This window comes from Natator depressus, chromosome 6 (genome assembly GCF_965152275.1).
Source record: "Natator depressus isolate rNatDep1 chromosome 6, rNatDep2.hap1, whole genome shotgun sequence".
In the NCBI taxonomy this organism is placed as follows: domain Eukaryota; kingdom Metazoa; phylum Chordata; order Testudines; family Cheloniidae; genus Natator; species Natator depressus.
The window spans coordinates 8,391,741-8,417,649 of NC_134239.1; the positions used below are offsets into that span (position 1 = coordinate 8,391,741).

At 50.8% G+C, this 25,909-nt stretch overlaps 1 protein-coding gene and 1 pseudogene across 1 annotated transcript in view; one reads left to right on the forward strand and one right to left on the reverse strand.

Annotated features, from left to right (window-relative positions):
- The first annotated feature begins 194 nt into the window (after window positions 1-194).
- Window positions 195-8,053, forward strand: LOC141988602 (uncharacterized; annotated as a pseudogene).
- A 7,576-nt stretch (window positions 8,054-15,629) lies between these two features.
- LOC141988522 (uncharacterized) overlaps window positions 15,630-25,909 on the reverse strand; it is a 329,702-nt gene continuing 319,422 nt past the window's right edge. Inside the window, exons 6-10 of the mRNA XM_074954315.1 lie at window positions 23,157-23,368; window positions 22,589-23,084; window positions 19,331-19,460; window positions 18,960-19,073; window positions 15,630-18,561 (exon numbers count right to left, since the gene is read on the reverse strand). Of these exons, the coding sequence (XP_074810416.1) occupies window positions 17,756-18,561; window positions 18,960-19,073; window positions 19,331-19,460; window positions 22,589-23,084; window positions 23,157-23,368 (1,758 nt within the window). The 3' untranslated portion in view covers window positions 15,630-17,755. The remainder of the gene's footprint in view (window positions 18,562-18,959; window positions 19,074-19,330; window positions 19,461-22,588; window positions 23,085-23,156; window positions 23,369-25,909) is intronic.

The following is a 25,909-nucleotide window of genomic DNA, read 5'->3' on the forward strand; positions in this document are numbered from 1 at the left end:
CGGGCCGAGCCCTTCCGGGGCCCGCGGGCTGCAGACTGGGACTCGCCCCCTCACGGCGCTGCGAGCCACGCTCGGAACCCAGGCGTCCGGGGCGCTGCCGCGCTCCCACGCTGCTCCCGACCTGCCCTATCACAGCCCCGTTATGGCACCACGTGCCCCGGGAAAGGGCGGAGTTCGGATTAACCCTTCCCTGCCCACACGGTCGGCGCAAGGCTCTGGCGAGGGTGGGAAAGAGCGATAGCCGAGGCATTAGCGAGCTGCCCCGGCATGCTTGGCCGCCACCCGGGGGGCACTGGCGGGCAGCCAGCCCTTGTGGCGGGGAGCCCCCGCCGGGATCTCATCCAGGGCCTCAGCCCGATGGATGTTCCAGCACCAATGGGCACAGTCCCACAGGGATCCCTTCGCCCAAGGACAGTGCAGCTGGATGGAACGTTGGAGCCCTGCCCTGAAGGTTCTGTGGCAGCTGCACAGAATGTTGGGTTCCTGAGGGTTCCGAAGCCACTGGATGGAATGTTGCTGTCCTGCAGGTTCTGAGGCAGTGGATGAGTGAGAAGCAGACAAACAGGTTTCATGGGCTGGGATTTCATGCCTGAGCATTTGCTCTGCGGGGTGTTGGGTACTGGGAATGGGTGGGCCAAAAGGGCGGAGCTACTGAACCCAGGTCAGAAATTATTTTAAGGGACAACAAATTAAAAATAGAGGGACGTGAGTGAAAGTCACAGTTTCAAAAACAAGGATTCAGAGGGGGGCACTGATCAAGGAATCCCGGATAGTGCCCACTGCTCCTCAAAGCCATCCAGGGAGCCAGTGGACATGGCCCTGAGGAACTCTGCCTGGAAATGTGATTTAAGGGAGGATTGGAAATAGGCCCCATAGTTCCAGAGCACCTCCCTGTCCAGCTCCCTCTTCCTGGTATGGTGGATGGTCATCTTGGCCAGCGCCAGGTGGAGGTCCACAACATAGGGTATTGAGGTGTGGTTTTTTTTCCTGTGTGCCATGGAGATGCGTGCCCCATGAGACAGCCAGTATTTTTCCAGCCCAAAGGGTCAAGATATAAAAGGAGAGAACAAAGGCTTCTCCCCACCTCTTTCCTAGCCCATCTCTGGACTGATGAATTCTAACAAGGGAATTTTGAACAATAGGACTGAGGTCCCCCCAAACTACTTGGGCAATCCAGAAAGATTTACAGAAAACCAGCAGATTTAACATCCCTGCTGTCTTTTGGACTACATGCTATATAATTCAACCGTAATGTCTTTTATCTGTTTAACCTTTTAATAATTCTCATTTCTTTTTCTTAGTTAATAAACCTCTAGACTTCGCTTACTAAAGGATTGGCTATCGGCATGGTTTTTTATTTATGATATGAAGTATCTGTTGACCTGGGTACGTGGCTGGGCCCCTGGGGCTGGAAGAACCCGATGTGTGGTGAATTTGGTTTTAATAAGCTTTCATCACAAAGTCCAGTTTGTCTGATGATGAGACCAGCTGGGCTCTGTTTGGTGAAGGGGGCCAGGGGCGAGTCCCCGTCTGCAGCCCCAGGCCCAGGAGGGGATTGCCCCAGCTGGGCGGTGAGCGAGGGCGCCAGGGAGACGCAGGCTCAGTGCGGGGGACTCGGGGGAGGGAGAGAAACATCAGCAGAGACAGGCAATAGCTGCCTGGAGGAAGTGGGAGTCGGGGGGTGTCATAAATATAAAGGGAAGGGTAAACCCCTTTAAAATCCCTCCTGGCCAGAGGAAAAATCCTCTCACCTGTAAAGGGTTAAGAAGCTAAAGGTAACCTTGCTAGCACCTGACCAAAATGACCAATGAGGAGACAAGATATTTTCAAAAGCTGGGAGGAGAGAGAAAAACAAAGTGTCTGGGTCTGTCTGTATGCTGCTTTTGCCGGGGACAGAACAGGAATGGAGTCTTAGAACTTTTAGTAAGTAATCTAGCTAGGTATGTGTTAGATTATGATTTCTTTAAATGGGTGAGAAAAGAACTGTGCTGAATAGAATGACTATTCCTGTCTGTGTGTCTTTTTTGTAACTTAAGGTTTTGCCTAGAGGGATTCTCTATGTTTTGAATCTAATTACCCTGTAAGGTATCTACCATCCTGATTTTACAGAGGTGATTCCTTTACTTCTATGAAAAGTCTTCTTGTAAGAAAACTGAATGCTTTTTCATTGTTCTAAGATCCAAGGGTTTGGGTCTGTGGTCACCTATGCAAATTGATGAGGATTTTTACCAAACCTTCCCCAGGAAGTGCGGTGCAAGGGTTGGGAGGATTTTGGGGGGAAAGACGTGTCCAAACTACGTTTCCCAGTAAACCCAGATAAAGTTTGGTGGTGGCAGTGGAAATCCAAGGGTAAAGGGTAAAATTAATTTGTACCTTGGGGAAGTTTTAACCTAAGCTGCTAAAAAGTAAGCTTAGGAGGTTTTCATGCCGGTCCCCACATCTGTACCCTAGAGTTCAGAGTGGGGAAGGAACCTTGACAGGGGGAGAGGTCGGGATCAGACACACACACACACACACACACAGCCAGCTCCAGAGCAGCAAGGGGAGGGAGTTTGGGGAGCTGAATCCCAGGGGTCTCCCACCCATCCAGCCGGCTCTAGGGCAGCGGTGAAGCAGGAAAGATTTGGCTGTATTCATCTGCTCCTCAGCTGTGGTTTATTCTATTCCAGGAGGTGAGGAGGAGAGCCCCCCAGGAGGAGACGCCAGCGAGAGTCAGGGCAGAGCAGGACAGCCGCCGGCAGACCCCCGCTCAGCATGGAGGAGACTTCAGCCAAACCAAAGCTAACCCTATCACCATGGGAGAAAAAGCCCACAGGGAGCAACCCTACATGTGTGCCCAGTGCAAGAAGAGCTTCAGTCAGAGCGTGACCCTAATCAAGCACCGCAGAACCCACATGGTTCGAGAAGCCCTATGGGTGTGGCGAGTGTGGGAAGAGCTTCGCTCAGACCTCCAACCTCCTCGAGCATCAGAGGATCCATATAGGCATGAACCCCTACAAATGGCCCGACTGCGGGAGAGTGCTCTGCCACAGCTCCTCACTGACAGACCATCGGAGGGTCCACATCGGTGAGCGACCCTACAAATGTGTCATCTGCGGGAAGAGCTTCACCCAGCATCAGCGGACCCACACGGGGGAGCGACCCTATACATGCGATGAATGTGGGAAGAGCTTCAGTGTTCGCTCCAGGCTTGTTATGCACCAGAAGATCCACACAGGGGAGTGACCCAATAAATGTCCTAACTGGGGGAAGCGCTTTAGTGACTGGCCAAATTTCACAAGACCACTGAAGACACATACCCAGGATGGGCCCGAGAAATAAATTTGGAAGAAAGCTTTATTTGGAGCTCAGACCTTGGTGGTGAGAGCAGGGCTCTTGGATTATCAGGACTCCTGGGTTCTATTCCCAATTCTAGTAAGGGAGTGGGGTTTAATGGGATAGAACAGCGGGAGGGATGAACGTTGGGACTCCTGGGTTTTATTCCCTGCACTGGGAGAGAAGTGGGGCCTAGTGTGTTAAAACAGGGGGCCAGGAGTCAAGACACCTGGATTCTGTTCGCTGCTGTGGGAGTGGGGTCTAGTGGGTTAGAGGAGGAGCTGGGAGTCAGGATGACTGGGCTCCATTCCCAGCTCTGGGAGGATGTGGGGTCTACTGGTTAGAGTGGGGAGGGTATTTCATTACTTTCCTAACCTTTTAGTTTTATAAACACCATTGCTAGGATACCGATGAGCCCCAATGTCCTGTGGTCAGGCAAAAGGCAAACACGATCCCAGGATGTATCAGGCAAGGTCCTTCCAGTAGAGGTTCTTCTCGTCCCAAACCATCTTTGGAGACCCGGGGAGCAACGCAGCGTCGCCATTCATTCCCGTTCTAGAAAACCATTCAAGACCGATGGCTGTCCAGCCTCCTTTGGAAAACCTCTGGTGAAGGAGCTTCCACCACTTCCCTAGGCAGTTTTGCGTTTTCATATCTTGTTCTCTTGACGCGACCTCTGGTTGTTGAGCTGCTTCTTTCCAGAACTTGTGCTTGTCCAATCTTTGTGATTTCTTCACTGCTTTGTGCAACACCTTTTCTTCTTCCACTTTCCCAGCAGCCTTGGCTTGTTTACACTTTTCCTGCAATGTTCTTGTTTTGTTACTTATCCAGTTTTTCCTTGTGTGCTTATACCTTCCAATAACTTCCTCCGCTGTATTTTGTATAGCTTCCTTGAATGGTTCCCATTCAGTCTGTAGTGAGATTTGCTCGTCATCACAAATTAATACTCTGAAATACCCCCCCAAGCATGGCCTTGTGTGCCTCCCTCGTGGAGTTTTCCTTTATCAAAATCAAATTTGGCTCCAGCTCTACCCATCTTTTTCTTGGGCTTTCGCTTAATCATTCCCATGAGTAGTTTGTGATCCCGGCCACACTCTATAGACTCTAACGTCCAACAGTGGCCATGTAGGCCTTTCACTGATAAGGATCAGGTCAGTCAAGTTTTTGGTTTGACCAGCTGGTGAATTCCAAGTAGCTGTGTGCATAACTCTGGGAGGAAGCCAAGCACGGCCAAGCATCAGGTTGTGTATCTCACAGCAAGTTCTTAACCTTTCCCCATTATCGTTTGCTCTCTCAATGCCATGTAGTCCAACACTATTCATTTGTTTATCATGTCCGCTAACAATTGTGATGGTTCTCTCAGCATATCCAGGATTGTAAATCACCTTGTTACCCACCTGCCTCTGGTGAGAGGGAGTCTTGCCTGTGATAGCTGGGGGTTAACTCCCTATCACCACCATCCTTCACCCACCAAAGACTCTCCTCTGGACTATGCCAGCCGTGTCTTTACCTGGCAGGTAAAGAAGTGGTTCACTAGTCTCCTTGAAGCATTCCCAGTGTGACATACAGCCCCTGACACTGGAGTAGTGTACCCCAATTTACGGGTCTGACCTTACCTCACCGCTTGCATAGCACTTGTGAGCACTTATAATAAAACAAAAGGTTTATTTAGGGAAAAGATAGACATTCCGCTAGAAACAGGAGAGGTGGTCACAATACAAAACAAAATCATAAATCACGAACTAGAGCCCGTTGGGAACAAAGGCATATTTACGCAGAAGCCTGCTGTGGATTTTAAGAGTTTGTTCTGATAACAGCAGAAGCAGAGCTATGTATATGTAAGAAACTGCAGAGCAATCATGGTTGTGAGCACAAGAAAAGATCCAGTGCCTTAAAAGCTAGAAAAGGCCGGTTTGAACTAAAACTAAATTTGTACTGATGGGGGAGGAGAGTTGACGTGGAAATGAGAGACTAATACACATCTATAAGAAAAGAATAAAAATGGTAAGTAAGTTTGTGTAACAAAGGGAGGTTGAAGCTGTATTGTCTGATGCTGGAAGTGACTGCAGTCATCCTAAGGAGCTTCCCACTTGTAAGTAGTTGATCACAACTTGCTGAGTGTTTTGCCTGAATAAAAATTTGTTAGCCCCATCTGCTGAGTACTAATAGTTGCCTTTCCTACCTAATGCATACCCCTTCTGCTGAGCATTCGTTGATTCATTGATGGTGGGCTTCCACCATCCCCTCCTCAGAGCCTCAACAGGAACCCCCCACCCCACCCCAGGGCAAAGTCTCAGGCAACATGAAACCCCTTCCTGTGGAATCAAGTTTGCTTCTCACTCAACACTGCCTCAGAACCCTGAGGGCCCCCAACATTCCATCCAGCTGCTTCAGAATCCCCAGAGGCCCAACATTCTGTGCCGCTGCTTTGGAACCTTCAGACACCCCAAGATTCTGCCCAGCTGCCACAGAACCTTCAGGGTCCCAACATCTCGCCCAGCTGCACTGTCCTTGGGCGAAGGGATCCCTGTGGGACTGTGCCCATTGGTGCTGGAACATCCATCGGGCTGAGGCCCTGGATGAGATCCCGGCCGGGGCTCCCCGCCACAAGGGCTGGCTGCCCGCCAGTGCCCCCCCGGGTGGCGGCCAAGCATGCCGGGGCAGCTCGCTAATGCCTCGGCTATCGCTCTTTCCCACCCTCGCCAGAGCCTTGCGCCGACCGTGTGGGCAGGGAAGGGTTAATCCGAACTCCGCCCTTTCCCGGGGCACGTGGTGCCATAACGGGGCTGTGATAGGGCAGGTCGGGAGCAGCGTGGGAGCGCGGCAGCGCCCCGGACGCCTGGGTTCCGAGCGTGGCTCGCAGCGCCCTGAGGGGGCGAGTCCCAGTCTGCAGCCTGCGGGCCCCGGAAGGGCTCGGCCCGGCCGGCCGGGCGGTGAGTGGGGGCGCCGGGGAGAGGCCGAGGCAGGAAATCGCTGCCTGGAGGACGTGGTGGCAGGGGCGGGGGGCTCGGAGCCGAAACGCGGCTGGGACCGGGGAGACCCCCCCCCCCAGCCAGCTGTGGAGCCGCGCGGGGGGGTCGGTGCCCCTGAGCCCAGCAGGGCCCCCCCAGCCGAGCCCGCCCTGGGGCAGCAGTCGCAGGGGGGTTTCTAGATCAGCTGTGCGGCGTTTTCCTCCTGCCCCGAAGGTGAGAACAGAGAAGGGAATCCCCGTCAGGCCGGGACTTGGAGCCCGGAGCCGCACAGCCCCTCGCGGGGAGAGCCCAAGCCCTGAGCCGGAGAGACACCAGCCTGGCGCAGCGCGGGGCTGGTCGGCAGCAGAGAGGAAACCCCCCGCCCCCCAATCCCAGAGTAGAGACAACCCCTGTCCTCATGGAAGAAAATCCCCATAAATGTTCTGACTGCAGGAAAAGCTTTAAGCAGAGCTCGACCCTAAGGAGGCACCAGCGAACCCACACGGGGGAGCGACCCTACAAATGCCTCCAGTGCGGGAAGAGCTTTGCGGACAGCTCCAACCTCCTTCGCCATCAGAGGAGCCACACGGGGGAGCGACCCTACGGGTGTGCCCAGTGTGGGAAGAGCTTCGGGCACAGCGCGACCCTGATCAAGCATTCCAGGACCCACACGGGTGAGAGGCCCTACAGGTGTGATGAGTGTGGGAAGAGCTTCTCGGAGAGCTCCAAGCTCCTAGAGCACGAGAGGATCCACACAGGCTTGAAACCCTACAAATGCCCTATCTGTGGGAAAGTGTTTTGCCACAGCTCCTCGCTGACCAATCATCAGCGGGTCCACACGGGTGAGAGACCCTATAAATGCCCCGAGTGCGAGAAGACTTTTGGACGCCGCTCCATGCTCATTCGACACATGAGGATCCACACAGGGGAACGACCTTACAAATGCCTCCAGTGCGGGAAGGCCTTTGCCGTTCTCTCAGTCCTGATCCAGCATGAGCGGATCCACACGGGGGAGAAACCCCACAAATGCGCCCACTGCGGGAAGTGTTTCAGCGATCCCTCTGTCCTGACCCGGCATGAGCGCATCCACACTGGCGAGCGACCCTACAAGTGTGTCCATTGCGGGAAGGGCTTTAGTCAGAGCTCCACCCATGCCCAGCATCTGAGAACCCACACCGGGGAGCAGCCCTATAGATGTGATGAGTGTGGGAAGAGCTTCAGTGTGAGTTCCAGCCTTGTTGTCCACCAGAGGATCCACACAGGAGAGAGACCCTATAAATGTCCCCACTGTGGGAAGAGCTTTAGTGGCTGGCCAAATTTTAGCAGGCATCTGAGGACCCACGCCCAGGAGTAAACCCGACAGGTGACCCAATTCTGGGAGATGCTACTGTGATCACTCTGGGCTCTTTAGACAGAGAACCCATGCAGTGGAGAGACGCTATAAATGCCCCAACTGTAGCCAGAGCTTCTGTCTCAGCTCGGAGCTTAGTAGGTACCAGAGAATGCACGTCGGGGGGCTACCTATAAACGCCCCAATTGATGGAAGAGCTTTAGTCCCAGGATGTACCTTGTTATTCATCAGAAGATCCACAGCAGAGACAGGCCTGAGAAATAAATGTGGAGGTAAGCGTCATTCAGAGCTCAGAACAGGACTTCTGGTGTGGCGGAGGAGTGGGGCCTCCAAGTGGGGCGGATAGTGAGTTTCTTTTCTACCTCTTATTTTTTGGAAGAGCCATTGTGTTGATCTTGTGCAATCTGAGTCAATAAAAATTCAACTGGAACGTGAAGTTGTTTTCTTTTCTAGTAGAATGTCACTTTTCTTCACACTATCATAAAGGGGGGGGGAGAATCAAGTGTGTCTGTGAGGCCAATCTTGTCCCCTTGGGGGTCAGTTCCTGTGTACCATCGATCAGAACCATATGGGGTTAGCAGTGCCCTAGAATTGCCTGGTCTACGCTACAGAGTTAGGTCGATACGAGGCAGCTTGCGTCTACCTACCTTTGTAAGCGTCTGTGCTAAAACGTAGCTCCCACTGACTTAACTCCACCTCCCCGAGAGGCATAGTGCTTAGGTTGATGTCGTTAGGCTGACACGTTGTCAGTGTAGACACTGAATGCTTACATCAACTGTTGCTGCCTTTCAGAAACCATCCCCCAATGCCTGACCCTGGCAGTTAAATTGGTGCAAGCACCTCTAGTGAGGATGTGCACAGTTGACGCAAGAAGCATAGTGTAGACATGTAAAAGCGATTCAGTTACTGCACTGGCTCTACGTCTACTTAACTTGGGTCGGCCTAATTTTGTAGTGTAGATTTGCCCTGTGTCAAACATCCCACACTGCTACCCCCTTCTGCCAGGTCCCAGTCCGGATCCAATGCACAAATGTCTTCACTAAGGTACAGGCTGGGAGAGGAACGGGGTGTCTTACCACAGGGAAAGATCAAATACACACATGAGGGAATCCCCTTCACTATTCCTTGTAAATCCAGCGCTTCTTTACAGCTGGGATTTTGGGTACCTAACTCCCTGAGGGTCCTTTGAAAATCCCAGCATGCATCATCACCTCTAAGAAACAGCAGGTGGGAAATTTAAAGATAATCCTCAGGAGACATTATTCCCTCATGAAACGGGATCTGTTACCTGTAAAGTGTGTTCTTTCAGGCTTATTGCATCACAGTACATGAACGAACACACACCCACACACCATTCAGATGTTGCAACCAGCACAATGGATCTCACCTCAATGAAGCAGCTGGAATTCGTTTTCAAAACCCCGCTACTTACATCATGACTCAACTACCTCCAAAGTTCTTTTGTACCTCGAGATCACGTACCTGAACTTTGTGTTTCCTGGTTTTCAGAGGTTTAGGTTCAACCACTGTGAAAGGGGACGGGGCACCATTGGGCAACTTTAACTCTGCATTAATCAAGTTGTGGGGCATTTAAATAAGGGATGGGCATATAGGTCCCTTCTTGAGGCCCGTGAGGGTGCAGGGATAGGCACTAAGTCAGCCTCTCTGGGCCACTTCCTACGTCCTTTTTCCTGCTCCGGGATGCATGATGTCCTCATAAGCACCAGTTTGCAGGTTGCCTACCCGCCTCCAACTCGTACAGGCTGCCGCACCTGTTCCTAGCCAGGGCCTGGCTGCATCCTGTCCTGGAGGAGGTCCTTCTCCCTGCCCTGTCCAGCCCCCATAGAGCTGCTTGCTCCCTTTTAAACCCCGCCTCCAATTGGAGCATGCTCAGCAAGGGTGGACGGGTGGGGCCTCCTGAGCCTGGAGCGTCTCTTACACCCTCTGATGTCCAGTGAGGGATTTATACACCCTGTCACATCCCAGAAGGACGTTTGCGTTTGTTTGGAACAGGGTTACATTGTTGACTCATATTTAGCTTGTGATCCACTATGACCCATAGATCCTTCTCTGCAGTGCTCTTTCCTAGTCACTTCCCATTTTGTATGTGTGCAACTGATTGCTCCTTCCTAAGTAGAGTGCTTTGCATTTGTCCTTACTGTATATCCTTTTTATTTCAGACCAATTCTCCAGATCATTTTGAATTCTAATCCTATCTTCCTAAGCACTTGCAACCCCTCCCAGCTTGGTATCGTCCACAAACTTTACAAGTGTGCTCTCAGTACCATTATCCAAGTCACTAATGAAAATATTGAATAGTTGTGAGACCCAAGACCGACCTCTACAGTACCCCACTAGATTGTTGGCAAACCAGTCATAACTACACTTTGAGTATGGTCTTTCAGTCCGTTGTGCACACACCTTATTGTCGTTTCATCTAGACCACATTTCCCTAGTTTGCTTATGGAAATTGTCATGTGGAACTGTGTCAAAAGCCTTCCTAAAATCAAGCTATATCCCGTCTACTGCTTCCCCCCTTTTCACTAGGCCAGTAACCCTGTCAAAGGAGGAAATTAGGTTGGTTTGGCATGATTTGTTCTTGACAAACCCATGCCGGCTAGTCCTTATAAACCCAATTATCCTCCAGGTGCTTACAAACTGATTGTTTAATGATCTGTTCCAGTCTCTTTCCAGCTAGCAAAGTGAGGCTGACTGGTCTATAATTCTCCAGGTCCCTTTGTTTCTCTTTGTAGAGACTGAGGTCTACATCCCAGTTTTAGGCTCCACTTGCAATTCCCAAAACTCCCGCAAAACCCTTTAGGCACCTAAACAAACTCAGCAGCTACATCTTCTGGGTAAAAGTTCCTTAAGCGTCTCTGTCTCCGCCTTTGAGCATGCACACGGCTGCCTTATCCTAGGCATCTGGATGGTGATATCCAACCGTACCCCCGGAGTGATTCATGAATCAGGGAAGATGGTAGGTGAGGGTGGGTAATGCTTATCTTGCGTGTGGGTCCTGATATGGTAGGTGTCCTCAGAGGCTAACTACTGGATCAGGGCCCATTCAGAATCTGGCTGGAGGAGGACAAGGTGGGTGACTATACTCTCGAGCCCAGTGGTTCACATATTTGCCTGGGATGTGGGAGACCTAGGTTCAGTTCCCCCCTTGGGGAGAAAGGATTTGAACAGAGGTCTGCCCTGTTGGAGGTGAGTGCTCTAACCCCTGCAAGGTGGGCACCATCTCCTCTTCTGGCTATTTTGTGGGGAGCAAGACACCAGCCTAGCTCATTCTCTCAAGACACAGCTGAGGCACCTAAGCCTCCTGGCTCCAGGAGAGGAGTTCCCCATTCATGGATTGCCAGGCAGAGCTCAGCGACAACTACAAGGGGTTTGGCCATCACGCCAGAGTGACCCCATACTGATGATCTGCAATTGTTCTCTGTGTACGAGTGCCTGGAGAGAGAGGCCCCAGGCATCCAAGGAGACAGTGTTACAACACGGTATCTAAAACCACCCAGGCAACCCCCACAAGGCTCAAAGAGGGGGCTCAAAACAGGTGTGGATGGAATCCACTCATAACCACCCCCTTACCCAAACTTAGTTTTGGAGAAAGGAGATGCTGATGATATTGATGGTATATGGCTCAGGATACAGGCAAAGGACTCCACATCTATGGAACACAACACAGGGCATAAGATACAGGCAAGGCTATATACGCTGTGCGGGAAAAGGGCTAATGCAGCCCTTGAATGTACAAAGAGGAGAGGTGAGTACGAGGAGGGAGGTGACTTGACCTCCGTATACAGCAACGGGCAGAGCTGCAGCGCCGGACTTGTGCTGCTGTAGCACGTGTAGTGTAGACGTACGCCCAGTCTCTTCCCAACGGACGGCAGGACAAGGAGCTTGCTTAGAGATTCTTCTGATTTACCCCACAACCTTCCAGACACAAAGCAGTGTGTTCCCTAGTGAGGAGCCAGGGGGGCTTGTGTTGTAAGCTGTGGTGTACCAGCTGTCCCCAGAACAACCCAAAACATACACAAACCTGCTGTTTTGCAATAGGCACAGCTGCCTTCACAGGGCACAGTCAAGTTTAATTGACAGCACGCAGGGTTAATCAGGTAAAGTAACGAGCGTTTGGTTCAATCAGGGAAGGATAAGTAAAGGCAGCTTCTCATTGCCCTGTAGTCCTCTCCCCTTCAGTGTCCCCTAAAAGCCCCACACTTCTGGGACACCATCCTTATGAAACCCACCAGCCAAGGCCCCATTCACGCTGCAGAGAGCACTGGGATTTTGTAACGGGTTAGAGGGACTCTCAGGCTTTACCAGTTACAAGTCAAACGGGGCATTTTCGGTTTTCCAGTTGACACTCTGCACCCTTCCCAGCTGTGTTTTTAGGAGTAAATTGTGAAACATCCCGAGCAGCTCTTCCACACTGGCCATGCAGCAAGGACTATGGTTTTTAGGGTGTGGGGGGCAGGGTTGTTTTGTTTTGGTTTTCAGACACTCTCAGCAGACTGTGGGATGCAGGTATGGGCAGGAGTAGGACTTGAATGACCAGTTGGGGGTACCTGCCACACAGGAAAATCCCTGTGTGCCTAGCCACCCACAGGAACCCCGGGATAAACTGAGCAGCTAGACCTAGAAGCTGTGAGTTAAGATGCACCGCTTGGTAACTCATTATTAACCAAATGCTTTGTGTACATGGGCTGTCTCGTTAGCCAATAGCACACTAGCCAGTTAGTGCATGGTAGAAAGCTGCCGTGCGGGTGGGGCACGACTGATTTAGTCCTGCTGAAAAGTGTGAAAGGGGGTCAGTTTATTAATTTGCCGACGCACCAGTTAGATTTAAAGCTGAAATATAATAAACTAGATCAGCTGAATAGGGGATGTGGCCAATATTAGAATGGAATCTAATAGGATAATCCCTTCCTCGTGAATGCAAAGAATGCTAGTTCAGTAATTTAACACTAGGTTCTCCTCAGGTCATCACTGAACTTGAACAGTGTCCCTCCAATCAGGACACGGGCTATTCTTAACCAATCAACAATTTATGAATCCACCTAGAACCACCCTAGTGTAGAACCAACGCTTCACCAATCCAGTGTAGACACAACCACTGTTCTGGGGAGGTACTGAATACACGATACAGTCTTGCAAGCATTGAGGCTCTGCAGTCATTATCAGTGAATGATAGAAGTCAACAAGATTTCTTATGACATCAGGCATCGGTTCTTTAGCACCTGACACATTATGGCAGTTCCAAGGAGGTACTTATCTTTAAGGCACTTTGAAGAGCGTGATCACTGCTACTTGAATGGACTGTCCAAAAGAGACAAGTTTAGACTATTAAAAGCAATTGCTTAAAGTTATTGTTTTAAATCTCTCGCAGGGCTTATAAAGGAGAGTGTGCTTATAGCATTAGTGAAAATCTACAGTGTGGTTACGTGATGTCTCACTAGAGAATGCTGATTTACTCAGTACAACTTTCAGTTATTTATGTTACAGAACAGAAGGGGAAATATAATCTTTGAAATGAAATCTCACCCCTTCTTCTTATCCTGTTAACCCTGGATTAGGGGGAGAATGCTTTCCGTACGTCTGGGGATACTGCATCTTCTTCGTGGGTTCAGTCAACCCTGGGCTCCTCCCACATGGTGACCTCAGTTTTATGGACCTTGACTCCCGTCCTTGTTGGAGGGGGCCTCCCTGTAATTTCTACTGGCCATTTGCCAACAGAGTGCTCAGATTTCAGTTCAGTTTCTCTGCTGCCTCCATGGGTAACCAGTAGGTGGCGGTCATGTACAACAAAAGCCTTCAACCCTCTTCCTATCAGTCTCTTTATGTTTGATTCATTTCAAGGATTGTATTTCATATTCACAAAAAGAAAAGGAGGACTTGTGGCACCTTAGAGACTAACCAATTTATCTGAGCATAAGCTTTCGTGAGCTACAGCTCACTTCATCGGATGCATACTGTGGAAAGTGTAGAAGATCTTTTTATACACAAAGCATGAAAAAATGGGTGTTTACCACTACAAAAGGTTTTCTCTCCCCCACCCCACTCTCCTGCTGATAATAGCTTATCTAAAGTGATCACTCTCCTTACAATGTGTATGATAATCAAGGTGGGCCATTTCCAGCACAAATCCAGGGTTTAACAAGAACGTCGGGGGGGGGGGGGGGCTAGGAAAGAACAAGGGGAAATAGGTTACCTTGCATAATGACTTAGCCACTCCCAGTCTCTATTCAAGCCTAAGTTAATCGTATCCAATTTGCAAATGAATTCCAATTCAACAGTCTCTCGCTGGAGTCTGCTTTTGAAGTTTTTTTGTTGTAATATCGCAACTTTCATGTCTGTAATCGCGTGACCAGAGAGATTGAAGTGTTCTCCAACTGGGTTATGAATGTTATAAATCTTGACATCTGATTTGTGTCCATTTATTCTTTTACGTAGAGACTGTCCAGTTTGACCAATGTACATGGCAGAGGGGCATTGCTGGCACATGATGGCATATATCACATTGGTGGATGTGCAGGTGAACGAGCCTGTGATAGTGTGGCTGTTGTTATTAGGCCCTGTGATGGTGTCCCCTGAATAGATATGTGGGCACAGTTGGCAACAGGCTTTGTTGCAAGAATAGGTTCCTGGGTTAGTGATTCTGTTGTGTGGTATGTAGTTGCTGGTGAGTATTTGCTTCAGGTTGGGGGGGCTGTCTGTAGGCAAGGACTGGCCTGTCTCCCAAGATTTATGAGAGTGTTGGGTCATCCTTCAGGATAGGTTGTAGATCCTTAATAATGCGTTGGAGGGGTTTTAGTTGGGGGCTGAAGGTGACGGCTAGTGGCGTTCTGTTATTTTCTTTGTTAGGCTATTACCAACAGGAGAGTGGGTTTGTGTGTGTGTGGCGGGGGGGGAGGGGGGGGCGGGGAACCTGGATTTGTGCTGGAAATGGCCCAACTTGATTATCATACACATTGTAAGGAGAGCGATCACTTTAGATAAGCTATTACCAGCAGGAGAGTGGGCTGGGGGGAGAGAAAACCTTTTGTAGTGGTAAACACCCATTTTTTCATGCTTTGTGTGTATAAAAAAGATCTTCTACACTTTCCACAGTATGCATCCGATGAAGTGAGCCGTAGCTCACGAAAGCTTATGCTCAGATAAATTGGTTAGTCTCTAAGGTGCCACAAGTCCTCCTGTTCTTTTTGCGAATACAGACTAACACGGCTGCTACTCTGAAATATTTCATATTCGTCCGCCTCATTTCTTGCATTGCAGTGTAGTTGTAGTGGATTGGTCCCAGGATAATAGAGAAACAAGGTGGGTGAAGGGATCTCTTTTATTGGACCAACTTAAGACTAAACCCCATTTTTACTGAATTATTGTTCTACGCAGAAAAGTGATTTTGGGGGAAATAGTTACTGTTTAATACTGTTGATGCGGTGCAAAGGAACTTTGGCCGTATCACTTTTCACAGCCGACTTAGCGCCTCAGTGCCACCCTTCCTTCTACGCTGCTGCTGCTGTGAATTCTGCGCCAGCAAGTCTGCTGTGAAAAGTGATATTTGTATGTTTGTTAATTTCACTTTTCACCGCCTCCCTGCAGGAAGGCAGCGCCGCCGCCAGCAGCAGCAGCAGAGAAATAAGAGTGGCCACGTTTCTCTAGTATCCTGGGACCAACACGGTTACAACTACACTGCAGGCAATAAATGAGGCGGGGGGATATGAAATACAATCCTTGAAATGAATCAGACAAAAAAGAGACTGATAGGAAAAGGGTTGAAGACTTTTGTTGTACACGACCGCCACCTACTGGATACCCATGGAAACAGCAGAGAAACTGAGCTGAAATCTGAGCTCTAGGTTGGCAAATGGCCAGTAGAAATAAAAAATAAAAGTTATCCCCTCACCCACCTTGTGATGTTGTTTATTGGAATTTCACCCTTTTTAAGCAATTTCTTTTAATAATTCAAGGCTGTACCCTGGCAAAGTGGTTATACCTTTCAATCTTCCATTGCGTGCTATCCGATGCCTATCGCTTCTGGAGTGCGGCCATCATTTACCAAGAAAACAAACAAAATCCATTGTAGTCTTCTAAATTTGGTGGATAAATTCCATACATTCTTTGATTGTATATATGCATTTCATACTGTTTAGTTCTCACAATAGCAGAAAAGACATTATCCACATAGAGAGAGTTTATCTGATTCACAGAGCAGACAAGTGTGCAGCTTCTAACTTTGGGGTGGAAGACATATTGATAGGACAAAACAGATCATCCATGGTATATTTGATTGATAAGCACAACAGACATATAGTTTTGCATTTGGGATGAAAACGTGTGCTTTTGGTTTCTTGGGGTAACAGACAGTTTGCCGGATTAGACCTTCAGTCTCACAGCCAGCTTCGCCACCCATCATTTGATCCGCTTCCAGTGTGCCATGGGAAAGCAGGGTATCACCCTAGTTGGTGACTTTTTGGAGGTCTTTTTAGCTATATTGGGAATGAGAAAGAGGTTTTATCCATATGCCAACACTGATTGAGATTCTTGTTTAGGCAATTAACAATAATCTCATTCAGCCATTTTAGGTTCTATTTTTGGGAAGAAGTGGAACTCCAGACCTTGGCTAATGTGGAGACAAGTGTCTTAGACCAAAGAATTCTCAAACTGGGGGTTGCAAGGTTATTACATGGGGGTCACGAGTCAGGGGCTGTGCCAGCCTCTTCCCAGTGGGTGGGCTGAGGTGGGCTAGACCAATGGCGCACCAACTGGGAGGTGCGCCTGAGATTCTCTGGTGAGGGGCGCAAAGAAACTTTGTCAATATCACTTTTCACCGCAGACTGGCTGGGGCAGACTTCACAGCAGCGCCCTCCCAGTGTTAATCAGTAACTATTTTACAAAATAACTCTTCTGCGTAGAACAGTGATTCAATGAAAATGTGTTTTAATTTTAAAGCGGTGAGAAAAGGTCAATTCATTTTAAACAATACGGTTATAAATTTAACATTGAAAATAGTGTTCATTTAAAAAATGTGGTTTTAATTTATAACGGGGGTCGCACTCAGAGGCTTGCTGTGTGAAAGGGTTCTCCAACACAATAAGTTTGAGAAACACTCTCTTAGACAAAGTGTCTCACATGATATGAACCATTTTCTTATTATCCAGATGGATCTTATTTGGGGATGAACAGAGAGGTAGATAGCTTTGCTAATTTTTGAGGACCAGGAGCAAGTAATAGGTACTAATCGTTCAAGGCATATTTGTTCTCTATAAACCTGAAAATGCTCACCTGTTACCTTTAAACTTCTGTCCCTAAGCACTCATCTACATGGGGAATTTTACCAGCGCAAATATACCTGGATAATTATACCACCATAAATCCCTGTGTGGACACAACCAGGCTCTCTCTGCTTTTGATTCCTGCCAATCCCTAATAAACACCTGATCATCTTACCTTGAAATTTCCATTAACCATCTCGTCCCAGTGAAAGATCTCTTCCTTCCTTCCTTCACCAGATCCTTCCCCCTCCCAAATCTCACACCTGTCACCATAAATAAGCTGCTACTACCCACCCATGAACTTTGAACCTTGTAATTTTTAATATACATGAGTGGAGAACCGCCCTGCTCCAAGAAAAGGAAGTACCACGCCAATGTTTTCTATCTTGTGTGGAGTCCCTATTGCGATGCTAGATCGCATTTCATCTGAACTTACATTTATGGCATCGGGTTTCTCTTCCATATGGCAATTGGCCAAGTGTTGAACAAGGTTTGATTTGACAGTGAAGCCTTTCCAACACTTGTTGCGTTTGTGAGGGCTCCGGTGCCAGTGTGTAACAGGATGCTGGGAAAGGGTGATCTTCTAATGAAAGCTTTTCCTACACGGGGGACATTTATAGGGCTTCTCCCCAGTGTGAATCTTTACCCATTGTGAATCTTCACGTGCTTAGTCAGGTTTGATTTCTGCCCGAAGCCTTGCCCGCATTCAGTGCACTCATGAGGTTTTTTCCCCATGTGGGTCTTCTGGTGCTGGACAAGCCCCAATCTCCAGTTGAAGTTCTTCCCATAGTCCAGGCATTCGTAAGGTCTTTCGCCTGTGTGCGTCCTCTGATGCACCAGGAGGTTGAACCTCTGGGTGAACCTTACCCCGCACTGGAGACATCTGTGGGGCGCCCCCCCACGTGGGTCATTTGGTGCTTCCTAAGGTACGAGCTCCGAGCAAACAGTTTTCCACAATCGGGGCATTTATAGGATTTCTCTTCTATGTGGCATTTCATCAAGTGTTGAACAAGGTATGATTTGAGAGCGAAGCTTTGCCCACATGCCGTACATTTGTGAGGTCTCTCTTCCTGGTGTCTTAACTGATGCTGGGAAAGGCTGTACTTCTGTCGAAAGCTTTTCCCACACTGGGCACATGTGTAGGGTCTCTCCCCAGTGTGGACCTTCAGGTGTCTGGTCAGGGTTGATTTCTGCACAAAACTTTGCCCACATTCGGTACATTTGTGAGGTCTCTCTTGCCGGTGCATTAACTGATGCTGGGAAAGGTTGCACTTCTCACTAAAGCTTTTCCCACACTGGGGACATGTGTAGGGTCTCTCCCCAGTGTGAACCTTCAGGTGTCTAGTCAAGTTTGATTTCTGCACAAAGCTTTGCCCACATTCCCTGCACTGATGAGGTTTTTTCCCCACGTGGGATAGCTGGTGATGGAGGAACGCCGAGTTCCCCCTGAAACTTTTCCCACAGTCGGGGCATTTATGGGGTTTCTGTCCCATGTAGGCTGTCTGAGGATTATGATCATCACACTCAGCAGGTCTCTCCACCCCCATGGGGTCTCCCTGCTGCCATCCTGCTCCACCAGGGTCTTCCCACTCAGGGCTCCAGGACATCCCATTCGGCTCTGTTCCTGCAGGCTCTTCCAGCTGGGGATTCTCCTCCTCTGTCGCGGCACCTGCTAGGACAGAGAGACAATCCAGCTGGGGTTCGTTCCCTGTGCCGGGGTGCGGGGGGGGGCACAGGGGTTTGTCACTGAGCAGAAAACTTGATGGGCAGGAAGCAAATCCCCCAAACCCTTCCCTGAGGGGACAGGAGGGGCCAGTTCTGCCCCAGGGGCCCAGCTGAGCCCTCTGAGAAAAGCAGGAGGAGGGGAGGGCTCCGGCCAGGGGTGGGATCTGGGAGTGTCACGTGAGGACAAGGACCTGCTGGGGACGATACTGACAGAGACAAGATAGAACTGAAGGGGAGATGGGGGAGATCCTGGCAGCTTTGCTGGGATCCCAGCTTTTCCGGGATCCCAGCTTTTCCCTTCCCTCCCGGACGGTCTCCGAGCCAGTGTCGCTCATTCCTCACCTGTGCGGGTGCCTCTCAGGGTCTCCCTTTCCTCTGAGCCCTGGAGATCCGGGACCCTCGGCTCTTCCCCTCGCTCCATCCAGGAGGTCATGGCCAGGTCAGGGACGGGGAATCCTGCTCGGGGGAAGGAAACAGGCGAGATGGCACTCAGTGAAATCTCCCCCGAGGGCTCAGTACGGAAAACTGCCCCTTGATTTTAACCCCAGCCTCGCTTTCTGCTGGGGGGGAAGCAGGATCTGAATTGTGGGGTGACGGGCTCTGTGCTGCTGCGTCTGGGGCATCCAGAGGCCAGTGCCCCAAAGGCACCACAGGGGCTTCAGAACCTCCCTTCCCCCGCAGCTGCTAGCCCCTGAGGGGAAGCTGCTCCTCACCCCGCGAGATCAGAGGCTCTTCTTTATTCTCCTCCTCCACCTCCCTGCAGATCTCGCCCTGCTCTGGGGCCAGCGCTGCCGGCTCTGCCCTGGAGGAACACGCAGCCTCTGCCTCCCACATCACCGGCTCCTGGAACAACAAAGACCCCCGCTCAGCACCTGCTGGACCCATTCACTCCCCATCAGCCAACGAACCATCCGGTCCTAGAAGAGAATGGCCTCATGTCCCATTCCCCGCCCCCCTGAGCCAGCCAGTCCCGCTGCCCTGGGGCTGGATGGGAGCTGGGGACGCTGGTGGGAGCGTGCCCAAGATCTGCTCTGTTGGGTAACCTGGGCACATGCAAACACAGTGTGTTTCAATACAGCCAGAGGCAAGATCATGCCACCGGGAACAAAGAATACAGGCCTTACTGGCCCCACGAGGGACTGTCGCTCGGAAAGCACTGCTTCGGACAGGAATTCTGGTGTCAGTGTCGACAGACCACTGGACGTGACTTCCCGGTGAGATGCTGTGGGGGAAAAGGGCCAAGCCATCCTTGGCTGTTTAAACAGGAGCAGCGAGGAGGGAGGAGATTTGACCTCTTTGTGTGGCTTTGGGGAGACCGATATTGGAACACAACGTCCATCTCTGGTGTCCCCATTTTTAAAAGGACGTTGACAAACTGGAGAGGGTGCAGAGAAGAGCCACAAAAATGATTCAGGGGCTAGAAACGATGCCTTACAGGGAGGGACTTGGCTCACTCTGTTTAGTTTATCAGAAAGGTAGGGGGTGACTTGATTTTGGTGTATAAGTATCTTCACAGGGAGAAAATTCATCAAAATTTAGGTTCTACTTTCACACACACACACACACACATATACTTCCACACAATGCATTATTAGCCGGTGGAACTCATTTCCACTAGATATCACTGAGGCCTGGAGCTCAGTGAGGGATCGGCTAGCAACATGGATAATGAGAACCTCCCTAGGCACATTATTAGCTCAAGTAAAAAATGGTTTTGGGAGGAATCTGCTTCTGGGCACAACCCAACAATTAGCTGACAGGATTAGGAAGACACTTGGACTTGGGGCAAATTGTGCCACCTTTGTCCGCTACTGGGTTTCTTTCATGTGCCTATGAAGGGCCTAATTAGTGGCCACCGGCCACCAGTGTGGCTTGTTCCTATGGGGACTGAACAACGTCATGACAGAGGGCGAAAGAAGAGAGCGCTGATTTTGGCGAGGGGCAAAGGGAAAGAGACTCATGCTCTACATCAAAACCTGACATCGACCGGGCCATATCGCTCGGGGTTGTGAAAAATGTCTTGAATTCTGTGCAGAATTCCTCTGCCACCCGAGCTACCGTCTCTCGAGGGGGCGGATTTGCTACAGGGGACAGGAAACCCCCTTCCATCGCCGTCGTGTCTGCGCTACACCGGCGGACCCGCAGCCCTGGCACTGTGCTGCGATAGCACGTTTAGTGTGGACGTAGCCCCAGGCTCTTCCCAGCGGACGGCAGCTGAGGGGCCCCAGCACAACCAAAGAAATACGGAAACTCGCTGGTCTAGGCACAGCTGCCTTCCCAGGGCACACTCGCGCTTAGTTAACAGCACGCAGGGTTGATCAGGGAAAGTTGTGATCATTTGGTTCCATCAGCCTATTGGGAAAGGAAAGGAATGGCCGCTTCTCCGTGCCCTGCAATCCCCTCCCCTAAAAGCCCCACGCTTCTGGGACACCGTCCTGCTCAATCCCTGTGAAACCGACTGGCCGACGCCCCATTTACACTGCAGAGAGAACTGGGGTTTTGTGATTGGTCTAAGGCAGACGGTATTAGGGCTCAACCAGCTCCGAGGCAAACGGGGCGTTTTTTGGTTTCCGGTTCACACCCAGCACTCGGCCCCGCGGTGTTTGTAGGAGTAAATGGTGAAATATCCTGGGCTACTCGTCCACACTGGCCAAGCAGCAGCTCCCTACAACAAGGACGTTATTTATTTCAGACACTCCCAGTGGACTGTGGGATGCAGAGCTGGGGAGGAAGTAGGACGTGAATCATCAGTTACACTGGTACAGTTACAGGAACCGGCCACGCAGGAAAACCGCCGTGTGCCCAGCCACTTACTGGAACCCTGCGATAGACTGAGCAGCTCGACACTGAAGCCACAGGCTCAGATGGGATGGTTGGTAACCCACTGTTCACCATGTGCTTTGTGACAGTGAGCTGCATTTTTATCCCATCGTGCTACTCGCCAGTTAGGAACATGGTAGCTAGCTGCTGTCCGGATGGGGCACGACTGATTTACTCCTACTCAGCTGCCACCTTTAAACTTCCCCCAGTGAGGGTTGGTCAGCACAGGGTATTTTACAGGCGTCCGTATACAAGTCTAATGATAACTCTGTAACTTCCTGTGTGGACACACTTATGCTGGAATAAGAGTGTTCACTGGGGAAGTTATAACCGGTATTACCAGAGTGGCATAATTATACGAGTAAACCTCCCGGGGTTAGACATGCCCTGAGACGTGTTTAAAAGATACAAACGCATGCACACAGAAACACACACATATTCCCACTCCTACAACATCCCACGTTTCAAATGGTCCGTACCTCCGCTACCAGTCTCTCTCTGCGCTAGTTTTCTACCACTAGTGCCCTTGTGATCACTTCCCTCCAGCATCCAATCATCTAACCTTGAAATTCCCACTAACTATTCCCCCTCCCCCCAGCGAAAGATCTCTTCCTTCCTCCCAAACATAGGTGCCGACCCCGGGAGTGCTACAGGGCTGGAGCACCCGTGGGAAAAGTTAGCCGGTGCTTAGCACCCACCAGCAGCCAAGCTGCCCCCTTCCTCCCCTCAGCGCCTCCTGCCCACCTGCAGCCCGCTGATCAACTCCTCCCCCTCCCTCCCAGCGCCTCCCGGCCTCTGCGATCAGCTGTTCTGTGGCATGCAGGAGGCACAGGGAGGGAGGGGGAGGAGAGGGGACAGCGCACACTCAGGGGAGGGGGCAGAACTGTGCGGGAAGAGGTAGGGAAGGGCACGGGGTGGGGCAGGAGGAGGCGGAAGGGTGGGGTGGGGGCAGGGCCAGGGGTTGAGCACCCCCAGGGAAAATTGGAAGCTGGCACCCATGCTCCCAAATCTCACACTTGTCACCAGCAATAAGCTGCTACTACCCACCCAGGCTCTTTAAGCCACTCCAAACAAAGGAAGTACCACACCAGTGTTTTCTACCGTGTGTGGAGTCCCTATCGCAATGATAGAGCTACTGAATCTGAAGTTACATTTGCTGCATCAGGTTTCTCTCCCGTGTGGCGTTTCGTCAAGTGTTGAACCAGGTTCGATTTCTGAGTGAAGCTTTTCCCACATTTGGTACATTGGTAGGGTCTCTCCCCAGCGTGGATCCTCAGGTGTCTAGTCAGGTTTGATTTCTGCCCGAAGCCTTGCCCGCATTCAGTGCACTCGTGAGGTCTTTCCCCCGTGTGGATCTTCTGGTGCTTGACAAGCCCCGATCTCCTGTTGAAGCTCTTGTCACAGCAGGGGCATTTGTAGGGTCTCTCATTCACGTGGGTCCTCTGATGCGTTAGGAGGCTGAACCTCTGGGTGAACCCTACCCCGCACTGGGGGCATCGGTAGGGGCGCTCCCCCGTGTGGGTCGTCTGGTGCTTCCTCAGGTCTGAGCTCCAAGCAAACTGCTTCCCACAGTGGAGGCATTTATAGGGTTTCTGTCCCATGTGGCGTTTCACCAAGTGTCGAACAAGGTACGATTTGAGAGTGAAGCTTTGCCCACATGCGGTACAGGTGTGAGGTCTCTCTTGCTGGTGCGTCATCTGATGCTGGGACAGGCTGTACTTCTGGCTAAAGCTTTTCCCACACTGGGCACATGTGTAGGGTCTCTCCCCAGTGTGGATTCTCAGATGCCTAGTCAGGGTGGATTTCTGCCCAAAGCTTTGTCCACATTCCCTGCACTGATGAGGTTTTTCCCCCGTGTGGGATCGCTGGTGATGGAGAAGCGCCGAGTTCCACCTGAAGCTCTTTCCGCAGTCGGGGCATTTATGGGGTTTCTGTCCCACGTGGGTTCCCTGAGGCTGGGGATCATCACACCCAGCAGGTCTCTCCTCCCCTGGGGGGTCTCTCTGCAGCCATGCTGCCCCACAGACGTCTCCCTGCTCGGGGCTCTGGGACGCCCCAGGTGACTCCGCTCCCACAGGTCCTTCCCACTGGGGATTCCCCTCATCTGTCCTGGCATCTGCTGGGAGAGAGAGAGAATCCAGCCAGGGCTCGTTCCCTGTGCTGGGGAGAGAAGGGGCAGCAAATGGGATTGTCATTGAGCAGAAAACCTGATCGGCAGGAAGCGAAACCCCCAAACCCTTCCCTGAGGGAAGAGGAGGGGCCGGGGCTTCCCCAGCATCCCAGCTGAGCCCTCAGAGAAAGGCTGGAGGAGGGATGGGTCCTGCCAGGGGTGGATCCAGGAGTGGCACCTGCCGTGAGGCCCCTGCTGAGTGAAACGAGACAGAACTGGGGGGCTCCCACTGGCTTTACTGGGATCCCATCTGTTCCCTTCATTCTGAGCCAGTGTCACTCATTCCTCACCTGTGTGGGCGCCTCTCGGGGTCTCCCTTTCCTCAGAGCCCTGGAGATCCGGGACCCTCGGCTCTTCTTGTCGCGCCACCCGGGAGACCATGGCCAGGTTGGGGATGGTGAATCCTTCTGGTGGGGAGGAAATGGGTGAGACGCACTTGGTGAAATCTCCCCCTAGGGCTTTGTATGGAGAACGTGCCCCGATTTTAACCCCAGCCCTGCTCTCTGCTGGAAAGACGCAGCATCACCATTTGGAGGGTGACTGTCTCTGTGCTGCTGGGCCTGGGGGCTCCACAAGCCACTTCCCCAGAAATGTAATGCCCCTGATGCAGCATGATGACTTCAGTAACTCCTGCCAACCCCCACCCCCAGCTCCCGAAGCAGCTCCTCACCCAGCAAAACGAGAGTCTCCTTATTCTCCTCCTTAACCTCCCTGCAGATCTCGCCCTGTCCTGGATCCAGCTCTGCCTCAGAGGAACACACAGTCTCCTCCTTCCATGTCACCAGCTCCTGGAACAACAAGGGCCCCCGATCAGCACGTTACGGTTCAGTTTAGCCATCCCACAACCAGGCTCAATCAGGCTTCGTTAGTCAGAGCCCCAAAAGCACAGCACAGAAAGGCAAAGGTTAATACATCGCCAATCCGATCTGGAAGACCGTTTTTGCAGTGATCCAGATTGTCCTGAAATTATTGGCTTACCTCTGATCATATTTATCCCTGAGTTGTTTACAACAAAGAGAAAGTTCTACACATCCCATGATAGTAACGAAGGTTGACATACCAGGTTTCTTATCTCGTTTTGAACATAGTTCTCTTAGAGACTCATGCCTTGGTACTGAACGGATGTTGATTAAGCATCAACAAAACTATCCATCTTATCCTGTCTCTTTGGTATGTCTCTGTACCTGACACTGAAATTGCAACACTTCATATGTGCCCTCAGTTAACCAATCTTAGCATAACTGAAAAGCACCCTGGGAAGAGCTTAATATGAATACAATTCATAGTCACATAAAGCATTAACACATGCTATTGATATAGATTGGCATTATATGATATTGGTTAACACAGAGACCTCATTGATATTGGTTAACACAGAGACCTCATCGGGGGAGGGATAGCTCAGTGCTTTGAGCATTGGCCTGCTAAACCCAGGGTTCTGAGTTCAATCCTTGAGGGGGCCATTTAGGGATCTGGGGCAAAAATTGGGGATTGGTCCTGCTTTGAGCAGGGGGTTGGACTAGATGACCTCCTGAGGTCCTTTCCAACCCTAACCTTCTATGATTTTCTCTTATCTAGCTCCATTGAGGAGTTGCCAGACACAGAGGTGTCTTGTAACAGCCAGACTCAGATACCCGGAGGCTTCTGGGTTTTGCAAGCCTCAGATATCTTCATTCTGACAGGTTCTGCTAAGCTTCTAAACCTCCAAAGAACAGAAGCACAGAGATTGCAACCGTTTAGCTCCCATGAGGTTTCCACAGCAAAGCGGAAATGGGAGTACAAGTATAAAGAATTTGGAGAGTACAGTTCATGGATGTACAACATATACTATTCCTTCTTTGCTGTGCACGGCCACCTTAGACAATCGTACTATAGGAGTAAAGCAATTCACATTTTGTTAATCTGTCTGCCAGCTGATTTCACATTCCTCAGCAGAAGTCCATTCCTTTGATGGAAATTGCCACTAAAGAATTAGTACAGCAGTTTTGCAAGCAGCGGTCTCTCCCTTCACCTATGGCCTAGACTCTGCTTCAGTTTGGTCACCAAGCGCTGCAGCCCTAGCCAGACCCACTCCTTCCCCGCCAGCCTGCAAACCATCCGATGGGAACTCCTGCCCCGGAGACAGAGAGGAGAAAGGCCTCTCGTGCCGTTACCCACCCCCATGAGCCACCCCATCCCCCCCCATCTTGCGGGTGAATCAGAGCCAGCGCCCCTTAGAGGGGAAAGGCCCCATGGCCCGTTCTCCACTTCCAGCGCCAGCCAGTCTCCTGCCCTGCGGCCAGATCAGAGCCAGCACCTCCCC